Here is a 23,104-nt window from a genome sequence, read left to right as displayed (position 1 = left end):
GAACAGATAGAGGAGGGGAACAGAGGGAGGAGGGGAACAGAGGGAGGAGGGGAACAGAGGGAGGAGGGGAACAGAGGGAGGAGGGGAACAGAGGGAGGAGGGGAACAGATAGAGGAGGGGAACAGATAGAGGAGGGGAACAGATAGAGGAGGGGAACAGATAGAGGAAGGAACAGATAGAGGAGGGGAACACAGAGACAGAGAGAGGGAGGAACAGATAGAGGAGGGAACAGATAGAGGAGGGGAACAGATAGAGGAGGGGAACACGGAGACAGAGAGAGGAGGGGAACAGAGGGAGGAGGGGAACAGAGGGAGGAGGGGAACTGAGGGAGGAGGGGAACACAGAGACAGAGGGAGGAGGGGAACAGAGGGAGGAGGGGAACAGAGGGAGGAGGGGAACAGATAGAGGAGGGGAACAGATAGAGGAGGGGAACAGATAGAGGAGGGGAACAGAGGGAGGAGGGGAACAGAGGGAGGAGGGGAACAGAGGGAGGAGGGGAACAGAGGGAGGAGGGGAACAGAGGGAGGAGGGGAACAGAGGGAGGAGGGGAACACAGAGACAGAGACAGATAGAGGAGGGGAACAGATAGAGGAGGGGAACACAGAGACAGAGACAGATAGAGGAGGGGAACAGATAGAGGGGAACAGATAGAGGAAGGGAACATATAGAGGAGGGGAACAGATAGAGAGGGGAACAGATAGAGAGGGGAACAGATAGAGAGGGGAACAGATAGAGAGGGGAACAGATAGAGAGGGGAACCCTCCTCACCATGTTAGACTGGGGAACAGATAGAGAGGGGAACCCTCCTCACCATGTTAGACTGGGGAACAGATAGAGAGGGGAACAGATAGAGAGGGGAACCCTCCTCACCATGTTAGACTGGGGAACAGATAGAGAGGGGAAGAGATAGAGAGGGAACAGATAGAGGGGGAACAGATAGAGAGGGGAACAGATAGAGAGGGGAACAGATAGAGAGGGGAACAGATAGAGAGGGGAACAGATAGAGAGGGGAACAGATAGAGAGGGGAACAGATAGAAGAGGGGAACAGATAGAGAGGGGAACAGATAGAGAGGGGAACAGATAGAGGAGGGGAACAGATAGAGGAGGGGAACAGATAGAGGAGGGGAACATATAGAGGAGGGGAACATATAGAGGAGGGGAACAGATAGAGGGGGGGAACAGATAGAGGGGGGAACAGCTAGAGGAAGGGAACATATAGAGGAGGGGAACAGATAGAGGAGGGGAACAGCTAGAGGGGAACATATAGAGGAGGGGAACAGATAGAGGAGGGAACAGATAGAGGAGGGGAACAGATAGAGAGGGAACAGATAGAGAGGGGAACCCTCCTCACCATGTTAGACTGGGGAACAGATAGAGAGGGGAACAGATAGAGAGGGGAACAGATAGAGAGGGGAACCCTCCTCACCATGTTAGACTGGGGAACAGATAGAGAGGGGAACCCACCTCACCATGTTAGACTGGGGAACAGATAGAGAGGGGAACAGATAGAGAGGGGAACAGATAGAGAGGGGAACCCTCCTCACCATGTTAGACTGGGGAACAGATAGAGAGGGGAACCCACCTCACCATGTTAGACTGGGGAACAGATAGAGAGGGGAACCCTCCTCACCATGTTAGACTGGGGAACAGATAAGAGAGGGGAACCCTCCTCACCATGTTAGACTGGGGAACAGATAGAGAGGGGAACAGATAGAGAGGGGAACAGATAGAGAGGGGAACCCTCCTCACCATGTTAGACTGGGGAACAGATAGAGAGGGGAACAGATAGAGGGGAACCCTCACCATGTTAGACTGGGGAATAGATAGAGAGGGGAACCCTCCTCACCATGTTAGACTGGGGAACAGATAGAGAGGGGAACAGATAGAGGGGAACAGATAGAGATGGGAACAGATAGAGAGGGGAACAGATAGAGAGGGGAACAGATAGACCCTCCTCACCATGTTAGACTGGGGAACAGATAGATAGGGGAACAGATAGAGAGGGGAACAGAGAGAGAGGGGAACAGATAGACAGGGGAACAGATAGACAAGGGAACAGATAGAGAGGGGGACAGATAGAGAGGGGAACCCTCCTCACCATGTTAGACTGGGGAACAGATAGAGGGGAACAGATAGAGAGGGGAACAGATAGACAGGGAACAGATAGACAGGGGAACAGATAGAGAGGGGGACAGATAGACAGGGAACAGATAGACAGGGGAACAGATAGAGAGGGGACAGATAGAGAGGGGAACCCTCCTCACCATGTTAGACTGGGGAACAGATAGAGGGGAACAGATAGAGAGGGGAACAGATAGACAGGGGAACAGATAGACAGGGGAACAGATAGACAGGGGAACAGATAGACAGGGGAACAGATAGACAGGGGAACAGATAGAGAGGGGGACAGATAGAGAGGGGGACAGATAGAGAGGGGGACAGATAGACAGGGGAACAGATAGACAGGGGAACAGATAGACAGGGGAACAGATAGACAGGGGAACAGATAGAAAGGGGAACAGATAGACAGGGGAACAGATAGAGAGGGGGACAGATAGAGAGGGGAACCCTCCTCACCATGTTAGACTGGGGAACAGATAGAGGGGAACAGATAGAGAGGGGAACAGATAGAGAGGGGAACAGATAGAGAGGGAACAGATAGAGAGGGGAACAGATAGAGAGGGGAACAGATAGAGAGGGGAACAGATAGAGAGGGGAACAGATAGAGAGGGGAACAGATAGAGAGGGGAACAGATAGAGAGGGGAACAGATAGAGAGGGGAACAGATAGAGAGGGGAACAGATAGACAGGGGAACAGATAGAGAGGGGAACCCTCCTCACCATGTTAGACTGGGGAACAGATAGAGAGGGGAACCCTCCTCACCATGTTAGACTGGGGAACAGATAGAGAGGGGAACAGATAGAGAGGGGAACCCTCCTCACCATGTTAGACTGGGGGACAGATAAAGAGGGGAACAGATAGAGAGGGGAACCCTCCTCACCATGTTAGACTGGGGGACAGATAGAGAGGGGAACAGATAGAGAGGGGAACAGATAGAGAGGGGAACAGATAGAGAGGGGAACAGATAGAGAGGGGAACCCTCCTCACCATGTTAGACTGGGGAACAGATAGAGAGGGGAACAGATAGAGAGGGGAACAGATAGAGAGGGGAACCCTCCTCACCATGTTAGACTGGGGAACAGATAGAGAGGGGAACAGATAGAGAGGGGAACAGATAGAGAGGGGAACCCTCCTCACCATGTTAGACTGGGGAACAGATAGAGAGGGAACAGATAGAGAGGGGAACCCTCCTCACCATGTTAGACTGGGGAACAGATAGAGAGGGGAACAGATAGAGAGGGGAACAGATAGAGAGGGGAACACTCCTCACCATGTTAGACTGGGGGACAGATAGAGAGGGGAACAGATAGAGAGGGGAACAGAGAGAGAGGGGAACAGAGAGAGAGGGGAACAGATAGAGAGGGGAACAGAGAGAGAGGGGAACAGAGAGAGAGGGGAACAGATAGAGAGGGGAACAGATAGAGAGGGGAACCCTCCTCACCATGTTAGACTGGGGAACAGATAGAGAGGGGAACAGATAGAGAGGGGAACCCTCCTCACCATGTTAGACTGGGGAACAGATAGAGAGGGGAACAGATAGAGAGGGGAACCCTCCTCACCATGTTAGACTGGGGAACAGATAGAGAGGGGAACAGATAGAGAGGGGAACAGATAGAGAGGGGAACAGATAGAGAGGGGAACAGATAGACAGGGGAACCCTCCTCACCATGTTAGACTGGGGCTGCAGCACCAGCCTAGCCTGTTTCTTCCTCTGTTTCCTGTAGTAGTTCTCAAACGTCTCTCTGTCACCCTGGAAACACAGAACAACGAGTCAGATGGTTCACCCCATGTAGAAATGTGAAGCATCCGGTTTGCACTTCCACTCACTACCAAATATGGTGATGACAGGAAGTCCAGTGGCCGACAGCGGGAGAGAGTTGGCCGACATTCTGCAAATTGTCATTGGTGAAACAGTTAATCTACATACAGTTCTCTGTTCCCTCTCTATGTTCCCTCTAATCTACATACAGTTCTCTGTTCCCTCTCTATGTTCCCTCTTTAATCTACATACAGTTCTCTGTTCCCTCTCTATGTTCCCTCTTTAATCTACATACAGTTCTCTGTTCCCTCTCTATGTTCCCTCTTTAATCTACATACAGTTCTCTGTTCCCTCTCCATGTTCCCTCTTTAATCTACATACAGTTCTCTGTTCCCTCTCTATGATCTGTTACGAGCAGAGGGGACCGTTCAGGAGCCTTCACAAGAACCGAGAGTTTTTGTACACGCGCACTTCACAGAGTCGTTCCCTCACAGAAATATACAAATAAAACAAAGCTGATGTTATTGGTCACATGACCAGCTCTTAACCAATAGGTGTAGACCTCACAGTGAAATGCTGACTGACCAGCTCTTAACCAACAGGTGTAGACCTCACAGTGAAATGCTGACTGACCAGCCCTTAACCAATAGGTGTAGACCTCACAGTGAAATGCTGACTGACCAGCCCTTAACCAATAGGTGTAGACCTCACAGTGAAATGCTGACTGACCAGCCCTGTAACCACAGTGAAATGCTGTGACCAGCCCTTAGACCCTCACAGTGAAATGCTGACTGACAAGCTCTTAACCAACAGGTGTAGACCTCACAGTGAAATGCTGACTGACCAGCTCTTAACCAACAGGTGTAGACCTCACAGTGAAATGCTGACTGACCAGCCCTTAACCAAGACCTCACAGGTAACCAAACAGTAGACCTCACAGTGAAATGCTGACTGACCAGCCCTTAACCAACAGGTGTAGACCTCACAGTGAAATGCTGACTGACCAGCCCTTAACCAACAGGTGTAGACCTCACAGTGAAATGCTGACTGACCAGCCCTTAACCAACAGGTGTAGACCTCACAGTGAAATGCTGACTGACCAGCCCTTAACCAACAGGTGTAGACCTCACAGTGAAATGCTGACTGACCAGCCCTTAACCAACAGGTGTAGACCTCACAGTGAAATGCTGACTGACCAGCCCTTAACCAATGCAGGTGTACTGACCTCACAGTGAAATGCTGACTGACCAGCCCCAATTGTAGACCTCAAGTGAAATGCTGAGGTGTAGACCTCACAGTGAAATGCTGACTGACCAGCCCTTAACCAACAGGTGTAGTAGACCTCACAGTGAAATGCTGACTGACCAGCCCTTAACCAACAGGTGTAGACCTCACAGTGAAATGCTGACTGACCAGCCCTTAACCAACAGGTGTAGACCTCACAGTGAAATGCTGACTGACCTCACAGTGAAATGCTGACTGACCTCACAGTGAAATGCTGAATGACCTCACAGTGAAATGCTGACTGACCAGCCCTTAACCAACAGGTGTAGACCTCACAGTGAAATGCTGACTGACCAGCCCTTAACAAACAGGTGTAGACCTCACAGTGAAATGCTGACTGACCAGCCCTTAACCAACAGGTGTAGACCTCACAGTGAAATGCTGACTGACCAGCCCTTAACCAACAGGTGTAGACCTCACAGTGAAATGCAGACTGACCAGCCCTTAACAAACAGGTGTAGACCTCACAGTGAAATGCTGACTGACCAGCCCTTAACCAACAGGTGTAGACCTCACAGTGAAATGCTGACTGACCAGCCCTTAACCAACAGGTGTAGACCTCACAGTGAAATGCTGAATGACCTCAGTGAAACGCTGAATGACCTCACAGTGAAACGCTGAATGACCTCACAGTGAAACGCTGACTGACCTCACAGTGAAACGCTGAATGACCTCACAGTGAAACGCTGACTGACCTCACAGTGAAACGCTGACTGACCAGCCCTTAACCAACAGGTGTAGACCTCACAGTGAAATGCTGACTGACCAGCCCTTAACCAACAGGTGTAGACCTCACAGTGAAATGCTGACTGACCTCACAGTGAAATGCTGACTGACCTCACAGTGAAATGCTGAATGACCTCACAGTGAAATGCTGACTGACCAGCCCTTAACCAACAGGTGTAGACCTCACAGTGAAATGCTGACTGACCAGCCCTTAACAAACAGGTGTAGACCTCACAGTGAAATGCTGACTGACCAGCCCTTAACCAACAGGTGTAGACCTCACAGTGAAATGCTGACTGACCAGCCCTTAACCAACAGGTGTAGACCTCACAGTGAAATGCAGACTGACCAGCCCTTAACAAACAGGTGTAGACCTCACAGTGAAATGCTGACTGACCAGCCCTTAACCAACAGGTGTAGACCTCACAGTGAAATGCTGACTGACCAGCCCTTAACCAACAGGTGTAGACCTCACAGTGAAATGCTGAATGACCTCAGTGAAACGCTGAATGACCTCACAGTGAAACGCTGAATGACCTCACAGTGAAACGCTGACTGACCTCACAGTGAAACGCTGAATGACCTCACAGTGAAACGCTGAATGACCTCACAGTGAAACGCTGAATGACCTCACAGTGAAACGCTGAATGACCTCACAGTGAAACGCTGAATGACCTCACAGTGAAACGCTGAATGACCTCACAGTGAAACGCTGAATGACCTCACAGTGAAACGCTGACTGACCTCACAGTGAAACGCTGAATGACCTCACAGTGAAACGCTGAATGACCTCACAGTGAAACGCTGAATGACCTCACAGTGAAACGCTGAATGACCTCACAGTGAAACGCTGACTGACCTCACAGTGAAACGCTGAATGACCTCACAGTGAAACGCTGAATGACCTCACAGTGAAACGCTGAATGACCTCACAGTGAAACGCTGACTGACCTCACAGTGAAACGCTGAATGACCTCACAGTGAAACGCTGAATGACCTCACAGTGAAACGCTGAATGACCTCACAGTGAAACGCTGAATGACCTCACAGTGAAACGCTGACTGACCTCACAGTGAAACGCTGACTGACCTCACAGTGAAACGCTGACTGACCTCACAGTGAAACGCTGAATGACCTCACAGTGAAACGCTGAATGACCTCACAGTGAAACGCTGAATGACCTCACAGTGAAACGCTGAATGACCTCACAGTGAAACGCTGAATGACCTCACAGTGAAACGCTGAATGACCTCACAGTGAAACGCTGAATGACCTCACAGTGAAACGCTGAATGACCTCACAGTGAAACGCTGAATGACCTCACAGTGAAACGCTGAATGACCTCACAGTGAAACGCTGAATGACCTCACAGTGAAACGCTGAATGACCTCACAGTGAAACGCTGAATGACCTCACAGTGAAACGCTGAATGACCTCACAGTGAAACGCTGAATGACCTCACAGTGAAACGCTGAATGACCTCACAGTGAAACGCTGAATGACCTCACAGTGAAACGCTGAATGACCTCACAGTGAAACGCTGACTGACCTCACAGTGAAACGCTGACTGACCTCACAGTGAAACGCTGACTGACCTCACAGTGAAACGCTGACTGACCTCACAGTGAAACGCTGACTGACCTCACAGTGAAACGCTGAATGACCTCACAGTGAAACGCTGAATGACCTCACAGTGAAACGCTGAATGACCTCACAGTGAAACGCTGAATGACCTCACAGTGAAACGCTGAATGACCTCACAGTGAAACGCTGAATGACCTCACAGTGAAACGCTGAATGACCTCACAGTGAAACGCTGAATGACCTCACAGTGAAACGCTGAATGACCTCACAGTGAAACGCTGAATGACCTCACAGTGAAACGCTGAATGACCTCACAGTGAAACGCTGAATGACCTCACAGTGAAACGCTGAATGACCTCACAGTGAAACGCTGAATGACCTCACAGTGAAACGCTGAATGACCTCACAGTGAAACGCTGAATGACCTCACAGTGAAACGCTGAATGACCTCACAGTGAAACGCTGAATGACCTCACAGTGAAACGCTGAATGACCTCACAGTGAAACGCTGAATGACCTCACAGTGAAACGCTGAATGACCTCACAGTGAAACGCTGACTGACCTCACAGTGAAACGCTGACTGACCTCACAGTGAAACGCTGAATGACCTCACAGTGAAACGCTGAATGACCTCACAGTGAAACGCTGAATGACCTCACAGTGAAACGCTGAATGACCTCACAGTGAAACGCTGAATGACCTCACAGTGAAACGCTGAATGACCTCACAGTGAAACGCTGACTGACCTCACAGTGAAACGCTGACTGACCTCACAGTGAAACGCTGAATGACCTCACAGTGAAACGCTGAATGACCTCACAGTGAAACGCTGAATGACCTCACAGTGAAACGCTGAATGACCTCACAGTGAAACGCTGAATGACCTCACAGTGAAACGCTGAATGACCTCACAGTGAAACGCTGAATGACCTCACAGTGAAACGCTGAATGACCTCACAGTGAAACGCTGAATGACCTCACAGTGAAACGCTGAATGACCTCACAGTGAAACGCTGAATGACCTCACAGTGAAACGCTGAATGACCTCACAGTGAAACGCTGAATGACCTCACAGTGAAACGCTGACTGACCTCACAGTGAAACGCTGACTGACCTCACAGTGAAACGCTGAATGACCTCACAGTGAAACGCTGAATGACCTCACAGTGAAACGCTGAATGACCTCACAGTGAAACGCTGAATGACCTCACAGTGAAACGCTGAATGACCTCACAGTGAAACGCTGAATGACCTCACAGTGAAACGCTGACTGACCTCACAGTGAAACGCTGACTGACCTCACAGTGAAACGCTGAATGACCTCACAGTGAAACGCTGACTGACCTCACAGTGAAACGCTGAATGACCTCACAGTGAAACGCTGAATGACCTCACAGTGAAACGCTGAATGACCTCACAGTGAAACGCTGAATGATCTCACAGTGAAACGCTGAATGACCTCACAGTGAAACGCTGAATGACCTCACAGTGAAACGCTGAATGACCTCACAGTGAAACGCTGAATGACCTCACAGTGAAACGCTGAATGACCTCACAGTGAAACGCTGAATGACCTCACAGTGAAACGCTGAATGACCTCACAGTGAAACGATGAAACGCTGACTTAACTGACTTGCCTAGTTAAATAAAGCTAAAATAAAAAACCTATGTCGTATCCTTAAAGGCTTCTTAGAGTTTACGACTTAAGTACGGTTTAGTATTTAATTGTAACTTTAAAATTACATTCTCCGATGCACCTGGCTTAAGCTACCTGAATCTTTCTTAATCACAGTTATATAGGCAGACACAGGAAATAGCTACGGAAAGCGGGAAGCAAACCCCCGTCTCGAGTCCATACTGCCGTCTATTGGTAAACACAAATATACCAGGTTACTAAAGGTCCTATATCAGGAATAGGGAGCCGATTGGATGGCACGTTAACCTGTTACTCCTCCCCCCTACTTTTTCGAACATTCTGTTAAAAATCACGCAACATTTCAGCACCCTGCTATTCATGCCAGGAATATAGTATATGCATATGATTAGTATGTGTGGATGGAAAACACTCAGACGTTTATAAAACTGGTTAAATCACGGCTGTGACTATAACAGAACGTGCGTTTCATCGTAAAGTGCAGGAAAATCTGATCACTGAAAATTGAAAAATATATCCATGCGCAACCTCAACCGATTGATAAAGGTGATGTTAAGGAACAGTAAATAGTGTACATACCAGAACGGTGTAGATGTGGAGACATCTGTAAACAGGAGAGAAGTCCACCAGGTCCTGGGCTGTTAATACCTGGGAGGTGAAACCACGTTACGTTAGATAACACAGTCAGGAGGTTATAAACCACTTTACACAGTCAGGAGGTTAAACCACGTTACGTTAGATAACACAGTCAGGAGGTTAAACCACGTTACATTAGATAACACAGTCAGGAGGTTAAACCACGTTACGTTAGATAACACAGTCAGGAGGTTAAACCACGTTACGTTAGATAACACAGTCAGGAGGTTAAACCACGTTACGTTAGATAACACAGTCAGGAGGTTAAACCACGTTACGTTAGATAACACAGTCAGGAGGTTAAACCACGTACGTTAGATAACACAGTCAGGAGGTTAAACCACGTACGTTAGATAACACAGTCAGGAGGTTAAACCACGTTACATTAGATAACACAGTCAGGAGGTTAAACCAGGTTACATTAGATAACACAGTCAGGAAGTTAACCCATGTTACACAGTCAGGAAGTTAAACCACGTTACGTTAGATAACACAGTCAGGAAGTTAAACCACGTTACGTTAGATAACACAGTCAGGAGGTTAAACCACGTTACGTTAGATAACACAGTCAGGAGGTTAAACCACGTTACGTTAGATAACACAGTCAGGAGGTTAAACCACGTTACGTTAGATAACACAGTCAGGAGGTTAAACCACGTTACATTAGATAACACAGTCAGGAAGTTAAACCACGTTACGTTAGATAACACAGTCAGGAGGTTAAACCACGTTACGTTAGATAACACAGTCAGGAGGTTAAACCACGTTACATTAGATAACACAGTCAGGAAGTTAAACCACGTTACACAGTCAGGAGGTTAAACCACGTTACGTTAGATAACACAGTCAGGAGGTTAATCCACGTTCCGTTACATAACACAGTCAGGAGGTTAAACCACGTTACGTTAGATAACACAGATGATCACTTGGGCTTTTCTTGTAAATAATGTACAGGGTGCCTTCACATTAAGTGTAGATAACTCCAACGTGTAGCTTTAATACTGGACCAAAGAGTATGAAAAAGTACAAACTATGAAAAAGAGGTCTGAAAAGTTACTTTGAAGAAGAGTCCTCACCTCCTCCTCTGATTGGTCCTCCTCCACTCCCTCCTCCTCTGGTTGGTCTACTCCCTCCTCCGCCGCTAGGCCGTTGTGCTGCGTTGGCGTCCGGCCGTTCAGGGAGTAGACTGGCCTGCTGTAGCCCATACCACTGTCATGCTTCTGAACCACACTGTTAAACGTCCTGTGCTGCTGAGCCTGGGAGGTACAGACAACACAGTCAGACCTCTCTCCTTCTCAGAAACGTCCTGTGCTGCTGAGCCTGGGAGGTACAGACAACACAGTCAGACCTCTCTCCTTCTCAGAAACGTCCTGTGCTGCTGAGCCTGGGAGGTACAGACAACACAGTCAGACCTCTCTCCTTCTCAGAAACGTCCTGTGCTGCTGAGCCTGGGAGGTACAGACAACACAGTCAGACCTCTCTCCTTCTCAGAAACGTCCTGTGCTGCTGAGCCTGGGAGGTACAGACAACACAGTCAGACCTCTCTCCTTCTCAGAAACGTCCTGTGCTGCTGAGCCTGGGAGGTACAGGCAACACAGTCAGACCTCTCTCCTTCTCAGAGCAAAGCTTCCTAGCATAAGATCAGACATTTTTTGTTCATTTTCTACAATTGATTGAAGATTTTTTTAAATTTATTTATTTCACCTTTATTTAACCAGGTAGGCCAGTTGAGAACAAGTTCTCATTTACAATTTCGACCTGGCCAAGATTAAGCAAAGCAAAGCAGTTCGACACATAGAACGACACAGTTACCCATGGAATAAACAAACATACAGTAGAAAATAATAATAATAATAATAATACTACACACACACACACACACACACACACACACACACACACACACACACACACACACACACACACACACACACACACACACACACACACACACACACACACACACACACACACACACACACACACACACACAGTGTGCAAATGAGGTAGGATAAGGGAATTAAAGGCAATAAAATAGGTCATAGTGGCAAAGTAATTATGATATAGCAATTAAACACTGGAATGGGTGATGTGTAGACGATGAATGTGCAAGTAGAGATACTGGGGTGCAAAGGAGCAAGATAAATAAATACAGTATGGGGATGAGGTAGGTAGATGGATGGGCTGTTTACAGATGGGCTATGTACAGGTGCAGTGATCTGTGAGCTGCTCTGACAGCTGGTGCTTGAAGTTAGTGAGGGAGATATGAGTATCCAGCTTCAGTGATTTTCGCAGTTCGTTACAATCACTGACAGCAGAGAACTGGAAGGAAAGGCAGCCAAAGGAGGAATTGGCTTTGGGGGTGACCAGTGAAATATACCTGCTGGAGCGTGCTACTGGTGGGTGCTGCTATGGTGACCAGTGAGCTGAGACAAGGCAGGGCTTTACTTAGCAATGACTATTAGATGACCTGGAGCCAGTGTGGGTTTGGCGAACAGTATGAAGCGAGGGCCAGCCAATGAGAGCATACAGGTCGCAGTGGTGGTAGTGTATGGGGCTTTGGTGACCAAACGGATGGCACTGTGATAGACTGCATCCAGTTTGCTGAGTCGAGTGTTGAAGGCTATTTTATAGATGACATCGCCGAAGTCGAGGATCGGTAGGATGGTCAGTTTTACGAGGGTATGTAGAGCAGCATCAGTGAAGGATGCTTTGTTGCGAAACAGGAAGTCGATTCTAGATTTAATTTTGGATTGGAGATGCTTAATGTGAGTCTGGAAGGAGAGTTTACAGTCTAACCAGACATCCAGGTATTTGTAGTTGTCCACGTATTCTAAGTCAGAGCCGTCCAGAGTAGTGATGTTGGACGGGCGAGCAGGTGCGGGCAGCAATCGGTTGAAGAGCATGCATTTAGTTTCACTTGTATTTAAGAGCAGTTGGAGGCCACGGAAGGAGATTTGTATGGCATTGAAGCTCGTCTGGAGGGTTGTTAACACAGTGTCCGAAGGGCCAGTCTCATACCTGTTTAGTACCTGTTTCTATATAATAACAACGTCTCTTACCTGTTTAGTACCTGTACTCTGCCTGTTTCTATATAACAACAACGTCTCTTACCTGTTTAGTACCTGTACTCTGCCTGTTTCTATATAACAACAACAACGTCTCTTACCTGTTTAGTACCTGTACTCTGCCTGTTTCTATATAACAACAACAACGTCTCTTACCTGTTTAGTACCTGTACTCTGCCTGTTTCTATATAACAACAACAACTCCTCTTACCTGTTTAGTACCTGTACTCTGCCTGTTTCTATATAACAACAACAACTCCTCTTACCTGTTTAGTACCTGTACCCTGCCTGTTTCTATATAACAACAACGTCTCTTACCTGTTTAGTACCTGTACTCTGCCTGTTTCTATATAACAACAACAACGTCTCTTACCTGTTTAGTACCTGTACTCTGCCTGTTTCTATATAATAACAACGTCTCTTACCTGTTTAGTACCTGTACTCTGCCTGTTTCTATATAACAACAACAACGTCTCATACCTGTTTAGTACCTGTACTCTGCCTGTTTCTATATAACAACAACAACGTCTCTTACCTGTTTAGTACCTGTATTCTGCCTGTTTCTATATAACAACAACAACGTCTCTTACCTGTTTAGTACCTGTACTCTGCCTGTTTCTATATAACAACAACAACGTCTCATACCTGTTTAGTACCTGTACTCTGCCTGTTTCTATATAACAACAACAACGTCTCTTACCTGTTTAGTACCTGTATTCTGCCTGTTTCTATATAACAACAACAACGTCTCTTACCTGTTTAGTACCTGTACTCTGCCTGTTTCTATATAATAACAACAACGTCTCTTACCTGTTTAGTACCTGTACTCTGCCTGTTTCTATATAACAACAACAACGTCTCTTACCTGTTTAGTACCTGTACTCTGCCTGTTTCTATATAATAACAACGTCTCTTACCTGTTTAGTACCTGTACTCTGCCTGTTTCTATATAACAACAACAACAACGTCTCTTACCTGTTTAGTACCTGTACTCTGCCTGTTTCTATATAACAACAACAACGTCTCATACCTGTTTAGTACCTGTACTCTGCCTGTTTCTATATAACAACAACAACAACGTCTCTTACCTGTTTAGTACCTGTACTCTGCCTGTTTCTATATAACAACAACAACGTCTCTTACCTGTTTAGTACCTGTACTCTGCCTGTTTCTATATAACAACAACGTCTCTTACCTGTTTAGTACCTGTACTCTGCCTGTTTCTATATAACAACAACAACAACATCTCTTACCTGTTTAGTACCTGTACTCTGCCTGTTTCTATATAACAACAACAACGTCTTACCTGTTTCATGGCGGTCTCTCCGATCTTGTCTGAGTGTTTCCTGATGCTCTCCAGGAAGTCCTTGAGGTTGGACATGGAGATGTCCTTAATGTCCTCTCTGAGCTCGGGCAGGTTCTCAGCCATGATCTGACAGAAGCGGTAGCGGCTGACCCGGGGGATGTACACCTTCTCCAGCTGCTCCATGGTCTTCAACGCAGCATAGTACCTGGAACACAGATACCTGTCGTCACATCTCATCCCTCCTCTCTACCTGGAACACAGATACCTGCCCTCACATCTCATCCCTCCTCTCTACCTGGAACACAGATACCTGCCCTCACATCTCATCCCTCCTCTCTACCTGGAACACAGATACCTGCCCTCACATCTCATCCCCACCTCTCTACCTGGAACACAGATACCTGCCCTCACATCTCATCCCTCCTCTCTACCTGGAACACAGATACCTGCCCTCACATCTCATCCCTCCTCTCTACCTGGAACACAGATACCTGCCCTCACATCTCATCCCTCCTCTCTACCTGGAACACAGATACCTGCCCTCACATCTCATCCCTCCTCTCTACCTGGAACACAGATACCTGTCGTCACATCTCATCCCTCCTCTCTACCTGGAACACAGATACCTGCCCTCACATCTCATCCCTCCTCTCTACCTGGAACACAGATACCTGCCCTCACATCTCATCCCTCCTCTCTACCTGGAACACAGATACCTGCCCTCACATCTCATCTCTACCTGGAACACAGATACCTGCCCTCACATCTCATCCCTCCTCTCTATCTGGAACACAGATACCTGCCCTCACATCTCATCCCTCCTCTCTACCTGGAACACAGATACCTGCCCTCACATCTCATCCCTCCTCTCTACCTGGAACACAGATACCTGTCGTCACATCTCATCCCTCCTCTCTACCTGGAACACAGATACCTGCCCTCACATCTCATCCCTCCTCTCTACCTGGAACACAGATACCTGCCCTCACATCTCATCCCTCCTCTCTACCTGGAACACAGATACCTGCCGTCACATCTCATCCCTCCTCTCTACCTGGAACACAGATACCTGCCGTCACATCTCATCCCTCCTCTCTACCTGGAACACAGATACCTGCCCTCACATCTCATCCCTCCTCTCTACCTGGAACACAGATACCTGCCCTCACATCTCATCCCTCCTCTCTACCTGGAACACAGATACCTGCCGTCACATCTCATCCCTCCTCTCTACCTGGAACACAGATACCTGCCGTCACATCTCATCCCACCTCTCTACCTGGAACACAGATACCTGCCGTCACATCTCATCCCTCCTCTATACCTGGAACACAGATACCTGCCCTCACATCTCATCCCTCCTCTCTACCTGGAAGACAGATACCTGCCCTCACATCTCATCCCTCCTCTCTACCTGGAACACAGATACCTGCCGTCACATCTCATCCCTCCTCTCTACCTGGAACACAGATACCTGCCCTCACATCTCATCCCTCCTCTCTATCTGGAACACAGATACCTGCCGTCACATCTCATCCCTCCTCTCTACCTGGAACACAGATACCTGCCCTCACATCTCATCCCTCCTCTCTACCTGGAACACAGATACCTGCCCTCACATCTCATCCCTCCTCTCTACCTGGAACACAGATACCTGCCCTCACATCTCATCCCTCCTCTCTACCTGGAACACAGATACCTGCCCTCACATCTCATCCCTCCTCTCTACCTGGAACACAGATACCTGCCCTCACATCTCATCCCTCCTCTCTACCTGGAACACAGATACCTGCCCTCACATCTCATCCCTCCTCTCTACCTGGAACACAGATACCTGCCCTCACATCTCATCCCTCCTCTCTACCTGGAAGACAGATACCTGCCCTCACATCTCATCCCTCCTCTCTACCTGGAACACAGATACCTGCCCTCACATCTCATCCCTCCTCTCTACCTGGAACACAGATACCTGTCGTCACATCTCATCCCTCCTCTCTACCTGGAACACAGATACCTGCCCTCACATCTCATCCCTCCTCTCTACCTGGAACACAGATACCTGCCCTCACATCTCATCCCTCCTCTCTACCTGGAACACAGATACCTGCCGTCACATCTCATCCCTCCTCTCTACCTGGAACACAGATACCTGCCGTCACATCTCATCCCTCCTCTCTACCTGGAACACAGATACCTGCCCTCACATCTCATCCCTCCTCTCTACCTGGAACACAGATACCTGCCCTCACATCTCATCCCTCCTCTCTACCTGGAACACAGATACCTGCCGTCACATCTCATCCCTCCTCTCTACCTGGAACACAGATACCTGCCGTCACATCTCATCCCACCTCTCTACCTGGAACACAGATACCTGCCGTCACATCTCATCCCTCCTCTATACCTGGAACACAGATACCTGCCCTCACATCTCATCCCTCCTCTCTACCTGGAAGACAGATACCTGCCCTCACATCTCATCCCTCCTCTCTACCTGGAACACAGATACCTGCCGTCACATCTCATCCCTCCTCTCTACCTGGAACACAGATACCTGCCCTCACATCTCATCCCTCCTCTCTATCTGGAACACAGATACCTGCCGTCACATCTCATCCCTCCTCTCTACCTGGAACACAGATACCTGCCCTCACATCTCATCCCTCCTCTCTACCTGGAACACAGATACCTGCCCTCACATCTCATCCCTCCTCTCTACCTGGAACACAGATACCTGCCCTCACATCTCATCCCTCCTCTCTACCTGGAACACAGATACCTGCCCTCACATCTCATCCCTCCTCTCTACCTGGAACACAGATACCTGCCCTCACATCTCATCCCTCCTCTCTACCTGGAACACAGATACCTGCCCTCACATCTCATCCCTCCTCTCTACCTGGAACACAGATACCTGCCCTCACATCTCATCCCTCCTCTCTACCTGGAAGACAGATACCTGCCCTCACATCTCATCCCTCCTCTCTACCTGGAACACAGATACCTGCCCTCACATCTCAGCCCTCCTCTCTAGTCTGGTTGGCTTTCATACTGCTACTGTACAAATGGATCCCTCTGCTGACCGAGGGTTTTATTAGTGGAAACACTGCTGGATATGTTTAAGGATGATTAGATGACAGAGGACCAATGCATAATGTCTCGCTGTATAGGCTTGTAAGAGGGAAATGTGTTGAAATATACAGGATGTGGGGTCATACAGTAGATTCAGTCTTTTATCAGTGGTCCTTCTGTAGCACAGTTGGTAGAGCATGGCGCTTGTAACGCCAGGGTAGTGGGTTCGATCCCCGGGACCACCCATACGTAGAATGTATGCACACATGACTGTAAGTCGCTTTGGATAAAAGCGTCTGCTAAATGGCATATATTATTATTATTATATTATAACAGAGTAAAGGACTGTTTATGTGAAAGGCCTGGGTGGTGTTTACTGTGGGTGGTGTTTACTGTGGGTGGTGTTTACTGTGGGTGGTGTTTACTGTGGGTGGTGTTTACTGTGAGTGGCATGACAAAGACCTGGGCTGGGTGGTGTTTACTGTGAGTGGTATGACAAAGACCTGGGCTGGGTGGTGTTTACTGTGAGTGGTATGACAAAGACCTGGGCTGGGTGGTGTTTACTGTGAGTGCCATGACAAAGACCTGGGCTGGGTGGTGTTTACTGTGGGTGGTGTTTACTGTGAGTGGCATGACAAAGACCTGGGCTGGGTGGTGTTTACTGTGAGTGCCATGACAAAGACCTGGGCTGGGTGGTGTTTACTGTGAGTGGCATGACAAAGACCTGGGCTGGGTGGTGTTTACTGTGAGTGCCATGACAAAGACCTGGGCTGGGTGGTGTTTACTGTGAGTAGCATGACAAAGACCTGGGCTGGGTGGTGTTTACTGTGAGTGGCATGACAAAGACCTGGGCTGGGTGGTGTTTACTGTGAGTGGTATGACAAAGGCCTGGGCTGGGTGGTGTTTACTGTGAGTGGTATGACAAAGGCCTGGGCTGGGTGGTGTTTACTGTGGGTGATGTTTACTGTGAGTTGCATGACAAAGACCTGGGCTGGGTGGTGTTTACTGTGAGTGGTATGACAAAGGCCTGGGTGGTGTTTACTGTGAGTGGTATGACAAAGGCCTGGGCTGGGTGGTGTTTACTGTGGGTGGTGTTTACTGTGAGTGGTATGACAAAGACCTGGGCTGGGTGGTGTTTACTGTGGGTGGTGTTTACTGTGAGTGGTATGACAAAGACCTGGGCTGGGTGGTGTTTACTGTGAGTGGTATGACAAAGACCTGGGCTGGGTGGTGTTTACTCTGTGTGGCATGACAAAGCCTGTCCACTCCAGCGGGAGGCGCTAGAGGCCTGTCCACTCCAGCGGGAGGCGCTAGAGGCCTGTCCACTCCAGCGGGCGGCGCTAGAGGCCTGTCCACTCCAGCGGGAGGCGCTAGAGGACTGTCCACTCCAGCGGGAGGCGCTAGAGGCCTGTCCACTCCAGCGGGAGGCGCTAGAGGCCTGTCCACTCCAGCAGAAGGCGCTAGAGGCCTGTCCACTCCAGCGGGCGGCGCTAGAGGCCTGTCCACTCCAGCGGGAGGAGCTAGAGGCCTGTCCACTCCAGCAGAAGGCGCTAGAGGCCTGTCCACTCCAGCGGGAGGCGCTAGAGGCCTGTCCACTCCAGCTGGAGGCGCTAGAGGCCTGTCCACTCCAGCAGAAGGCGCTAGAGGCCTGTCCACTCCAGCGGGAGGCGCTAGAGGCCTGTCCACTCCAGCGGGAGGCGCTAGAGGCCTGTCCACTCCAGTGGGCGGCGCTAGAGGCCTGTCCACTCCAGTGGGCGGCGCTAGAGGCCTGTCCACTCCAGCGGGAGGCGCTAGAGGCCTGTCCACTCCAGCAGAAGGCGCTAGAGGCCTGTCCACTCCAGCCGAAGGTGCTAGAGGCCTGTCCACTCCAGCGGGAGGCGCTAGAGGCCTGTCCACTCCAGCGGGAGGCGCTAGAGGCCTGTCCACTCCAGCGGGAGGCGCTAGAGGCCTGTCCACTCCAGCGGGAGGCGCTAGAGGCCTGTCCACTCCAGCGGGAGGCGCTAGAGGCCTGTCCACTCCAGCGGGAGGCGCTAGAGGCCTGTCCACTGTCGACTCCAGCGGGCGGCGCTAGAGGCCTGTCCACTCCAGCGGGAGGCGCTAGAGGCCTGTCCACTCCAGCGGGAGGCGCTAGAAGCCTGTCCAATGTCGACTCGAGCGGGCGGAGCTAGAGGCGTGTCCACTGTCCACTCCAGCGGGAGGCGCTAGAGGCCTGTCCACTCCAGCGGGAGGCGCTAGAGGCCTGTCCACTCCAGCGGGAGGCGCTAGAGGCCTGTCCACTCCAGCGGGCGGCGCTAGAGGCCTGTCCACTACAGCGGGCGGCGCTAGAGGCCTGTCCACTCCAGCGGGCGGCGCTAGAGGCCTGTCCACTCCAGCGGGCGGCGCTAGAGGCCTGTCCACTCCAGCGGGAGGCGCTAGAGGCCTGTCCACTCCAGCGGGAGGCGCTAGAGGCCTGTCCACTCCAGCGGGCGGCGCTAGAGGCCTGTCCACTCCAGCGGGAGGCGCTAGAGGCCTGTCCACTCCAGCGGGCGGCGCTAGAGGCCTGTCCACTCCAGCGGGAGGCGCTAGAGGCCTGTCCACTACAGCGGGAGGCGCTAGAGGCCTGTCCACTCCAGCGGGAGGCGCTAGAGGCCTGTCCACTCCAGCGGGCGGCGATAGGCCTGTCCACTCCAGCGGGAGGCGCTAGAGGCCTGTCCACTCCAGCGGGCGGCGCTAGAGGCCTGTCCACTCCAGCGGGCGGCGCTAGAGGCCTGTCCACTCCAGCGGGCGGCGCTAGAGGCCTGTCCACTCCAGCGGGAGGCGCTAGAGGCCTGTCCACTCCAGCGGGAGGCGCTAGAGGCCTGTCCACTCCAGCGGGAGGCGCTAGAGGCCTGTCCACTCCAGCGGGAGGCGCTAGAGGCCTGTCCACTCCAGCGGGAGGCGCTAGAGGCCTGTCCACTCCAGCGGGAGGCGCTAGAGGCCTGTCCACTCCAGCGGGAGGCGCTAGAGGCCTGTCCACTCCAGCGGGAGGCGCTAGAGGCCTGTCCACTCCAGCGGGAGGCGCTAGAGGCCTGTCCACTCCAGCGGGAGGCGCTAGAGGCCTGTCCACTCCAGCGGGAGGCGCTAGAGGCCTGTCCACTCCAGCGGGAGGCGCTAGAGGCCTGTCCACTCCAGCGGGAGGCGCTAGAGGCCTGTCCACTCCAGCGGGAGGCGCTAGAGGCCTGTCCACTCCAGCGGGAGGCGCTAGAGGCCTGTCCACTCCAGCGGGAGGCGCTAGAGGCCTGTCCACTCCAGCGGGAGGCGCTAGAGGCCTGTCCACTCCAGCGGGCGGCGCTAGAGGCCTGTCCACTCCAGCGGGCGGCGCTAGAGGCCTGTCCACTCCAGCGGGCGGCGCTAGAGGCCTGTCCACTCCAGCGGGCGGCGCTAGAGGCCTGTCCACTCCAGCGGGCGGCGCTAGAGGCCTGTCCACTCCAGCGGGAGGCGCTAGAGGCCTGTCCACTCCAGCGGGAGGCGCTAGAGGCCTGTCCACTCCAGCGGGAGGCGCTAGAGGCCTGTCCACTCCAGCGGGAGGCGCTAGAGGCCTGTCCACTCCAGCGGGAGGCGCTAGAGGCCTGTCCACTCCAGCGGGAGGCGCTAGAGGCCTGTCCACTGTCCACTCCAGCGGGCGGCGCTAGAGGCCTGTCCACTCCAGCGGGAGGCGCTAGAGGCCTGTCCACTCCAGCGGGAGGCGCTAGAGGCCTGTCCACTCCAGCGGGAGGCGCTAGAGGCCTGTCCACTGTCCACTCCAGCGGGAGGCGCTAGAGGCCTGTCCACTCCAGCGGGAGGCGCTAGAGGCCTGTCCACTCCAGCGGGAGGCGCTAGAGGCCTGTCCACTCCAGCGGGAGGCGCTAGAGGCCTGTCCACTCCAGCGGGAGGCGCTAGAGGCCTGTCCACTCCAGCGGGAGGCGCTAGAGGCCTGTCCACTCCAGCGGGCGGCGATAGGCCTGTCCACTCCAGCGGGAGGCGCTAGAGGCCTGTCCACTCCAGCGGGCGGCGCTAGAGGCCTGTCCACTCCAGCGGGCGGCGCTAGAGGCCTGTCCACTCCAGCGGGAGGCGCTAGAGGCCTGTCCACTCCAGCGGGAGGCGCTAGAGGCCTGTCCACTCCAGCGGGAGGCGCTAGAGGCCTGTCCACTCCAGCGGGAGGCGCTAGAGGCCTGTCCACTCCAGCGGGAGGCGCTAGAGGCCTGTCCACTCCAGCGGGAGGCGCTAGAGGCCTGTCCACTCCAGCGGGAGGCGCTAGAGGCCTGTCCACTCCAGCGGGAGGCGCTAGAGGCCTGTCCACTCCAGCGGGAGGCGCTAGAGGCCTGTCCACTCCAGCGGGAGGCGCTAGGTCGCCAGCGGGAGAGAGGCCTGTCCACTCCAGCGGGAGGCGCTAGAGGCCTGTCCACTCCAGCGGGAGGCGCTAGAGGCCTGTCCACTCCAGCGGGAGGCGCTAGAGGCCTGTCCACTCCAGCGGGAGGCGCTAGAGGCCTGTCCACTCCAGCGGGAGGCGCTAGAGGCCTGTCCACTCCAGCGGGAGGCGCTAGAGGCCTGTCCACTCCAGCGGGCGGCGCTAGAGGCCTGTCGACTCCAGCGGGCGGCGCTAGAGGCCTGTCCACTCCAGCGGGAGGCGCTAGAGGCCTGTCCACTCCAGCGGGAGGCGCTAGAGGCCTGTCCACTCCAGCGGGTGGCGCTAGAGGCCTGTCCACTCCAGCGGGAGGCGCTAGAGGCCTGTCCACTCCAGCGGGAGGCGCTAGAGGCCTGTCCACTCCAGCGGGAGGCGCTAGAGGCCTGTCCACTGTCCACTCCAGCGGGCGGCGCTAGAGGCCTGTCCACTCCAGCGGGAGGCGCTAGAGGCCTGTCCACTCCAGCGGGAGGCGCTAGAGGCCTGTCCACTGTCCACTCCAGCGGGAGGCGCTAGAGGCCTGTCCACTCCAGCGGGAGGCGCTAGAGGCCTGTCCACTCCAGCGGGAGGCGCTAGAGGCCTGTCCACTCCAGCGGGAGGCGCTAGAGGCCTGTCCACTCCAGCGGGAGGCGCTAGAGGCCTGTCCACTCCAGCGGGCGGCGCTAGAGGCCTGTCCACTCCAGCGGGAGGCGCTAGAGGCCTGTCCACTCCAGCGGGAGGCGCTAGAGGCCTGTCCACTCCAGCGGGCGGCGCTAGAGGCCTGTCCACTCCAGCGGGAGGCGCTAGAGGCCTGTCCACTCCAGCGGGAGGAGCTAGAGGCCTGTCCACTCCAGCGGGAGGCGCTAGAGGCCTGTCCACTCCAGCGGGCGGAGCTAGAGGCCTGTCCACTCCAGCGGGAGGCGCTAGAGGCCTGTCCACTCCAGCGGGAGGCGCTAGAGGCCTGTCCACTCCAGCGGGAGGCGCTAGAGGCCTGTCCACTCCAGCGGGAGGCGCTAGAGGCCTGTCCACTCCAGCGGGAGGCGCTAGAGGCCTGTCCACTCCAGTGGGAGGTGCTAGAGGCCTGTCCACTCCAGTGGGCGGCGCTAGAGGCCTGTCCACTCCAGCGGGAGGCGCTAGAGGCCTGTCCACTCCAGCGGGAGGCGCTAGAAGCCTGTCCAATGTCGACTCGAGCGGGCGGAGCTAGAGGCGTGTCCACTGTCCACTCCAGCGGGAGGCGCTAGAGGCCTGTCCACTCCAGCGGGAGGCGCTAGAGGCCTGTCCACTCCAGCGGGAGGCGCTAGAAGCCTGTCCAATGTCGACTCGAGCGGGCGGAGCTAGAGGCGTGTCCACTGTCCACTCCAGCGGGAGGCGCTAGAGGCCTGTCCACTCCAGCGGGAGGCGCTAGAGGCCTGTCCACTCCAGCGGGAGGCGCTAGAGGCCTGTCCACTCCAGCGGGCGGCGCTAGAGGCCTGTCCACTCCAGCGGGAGGCGTTAGAGGCCTGTCCACTCCAGC

At 52.7% G+C, this 23,104-nt stretch overlaps 1 protein-coding gene and 2 long non-coding RNA genes across 4 annotated transcripts in view; all 3 read right to left on the bottom strand.

The window, feature by feature from the left end:
- The window catches only part of exoc6 (exocyst complex component 6), a 157,940-nt gene that overhangs the window by 95,617 nt on the left and 39,219 nt on the right, over window positions 1-23,104 (bottom strand). The window contains exons 6-9 of the mRNA XM_052509014.1: window positions 14,142-14,346; window positions 10,844-11,023; window positions 9,711-9,779; window positions 3,790-3,873 (exon numbers count right to left, since the gene is read on the bottom strand). Of these exons, the coding sequence (XP_052364974.1) occupies window positions 3,790-3,873; window positions 9,711-9,779; window positions 10,844-11,023; window positions 14,142-14,346 (538 nt within the window). The remainder of the gene's footprint in view (window positions 1-3,789; window positions 3,874-9,710; window positions 9,780-10,843; window positions 11,024-14,141; window positions 14,347-23,104) is intronic.
- Window positions 4,832-6,242, bottom strand: LOC127924362 (uncharacterized). Its single transcript, XR_008117722.1, has 3 exons — window positions 6,171-6,242; window positions 5,390-5,725; window positions 4,832-5,055 (listed from the first exon to the last, which is right to left on the bottom strand). It is a non-coding gene; the product is annotated as an uncharacterized LOC127924362 (long non-coding RNA).
- On the bottom strand, window positions 15,022-17,009 carry LOC127924361 (uncharacterized). 2 transcript variants are annotated; one of them, XR_008117720.1, is made up of 3 exons: window positions 16,741-17,009; window positions 16,246-16,335; window positions 15,022-15,390 (listed from the first exon to the last, which is right to left on the bottom strand). It is a non-coding gene; the product is annotated as an uncharacterized LOC127924361 (long non-coding RNA). The 2 variants fall into 2 exon arrangements; XR_008117721.1 differs by lacking the exon at window positions 16,741-17,009 and adding an exon at window positions 16,426-16,476.

The sequence above is a fragment of the Oncorhynchus keta genome, unplaced genomic scaffold (assembly GCF_023373465.1).
Source record: "Oncorhynchus keta strain PuntledgeMale-10-30-2019 unplaced genomic scaffold, Oket_V2 Un_contig_3979_pilon_pilon, whole genome shotgun sequence".
Classification (NCBI taxonomy): domain Eukaryota; kingdom Metazoa; phylum Chordata; class Actinopteri; order Salmoniformes; family Salmonidae; genus Oncorhynchus; species Oncorhynchus keta.
Note: the sequence above shows the minus strand (reverse complement) of the source record. Positions and strands in the feature narration are given on the sequence as shown.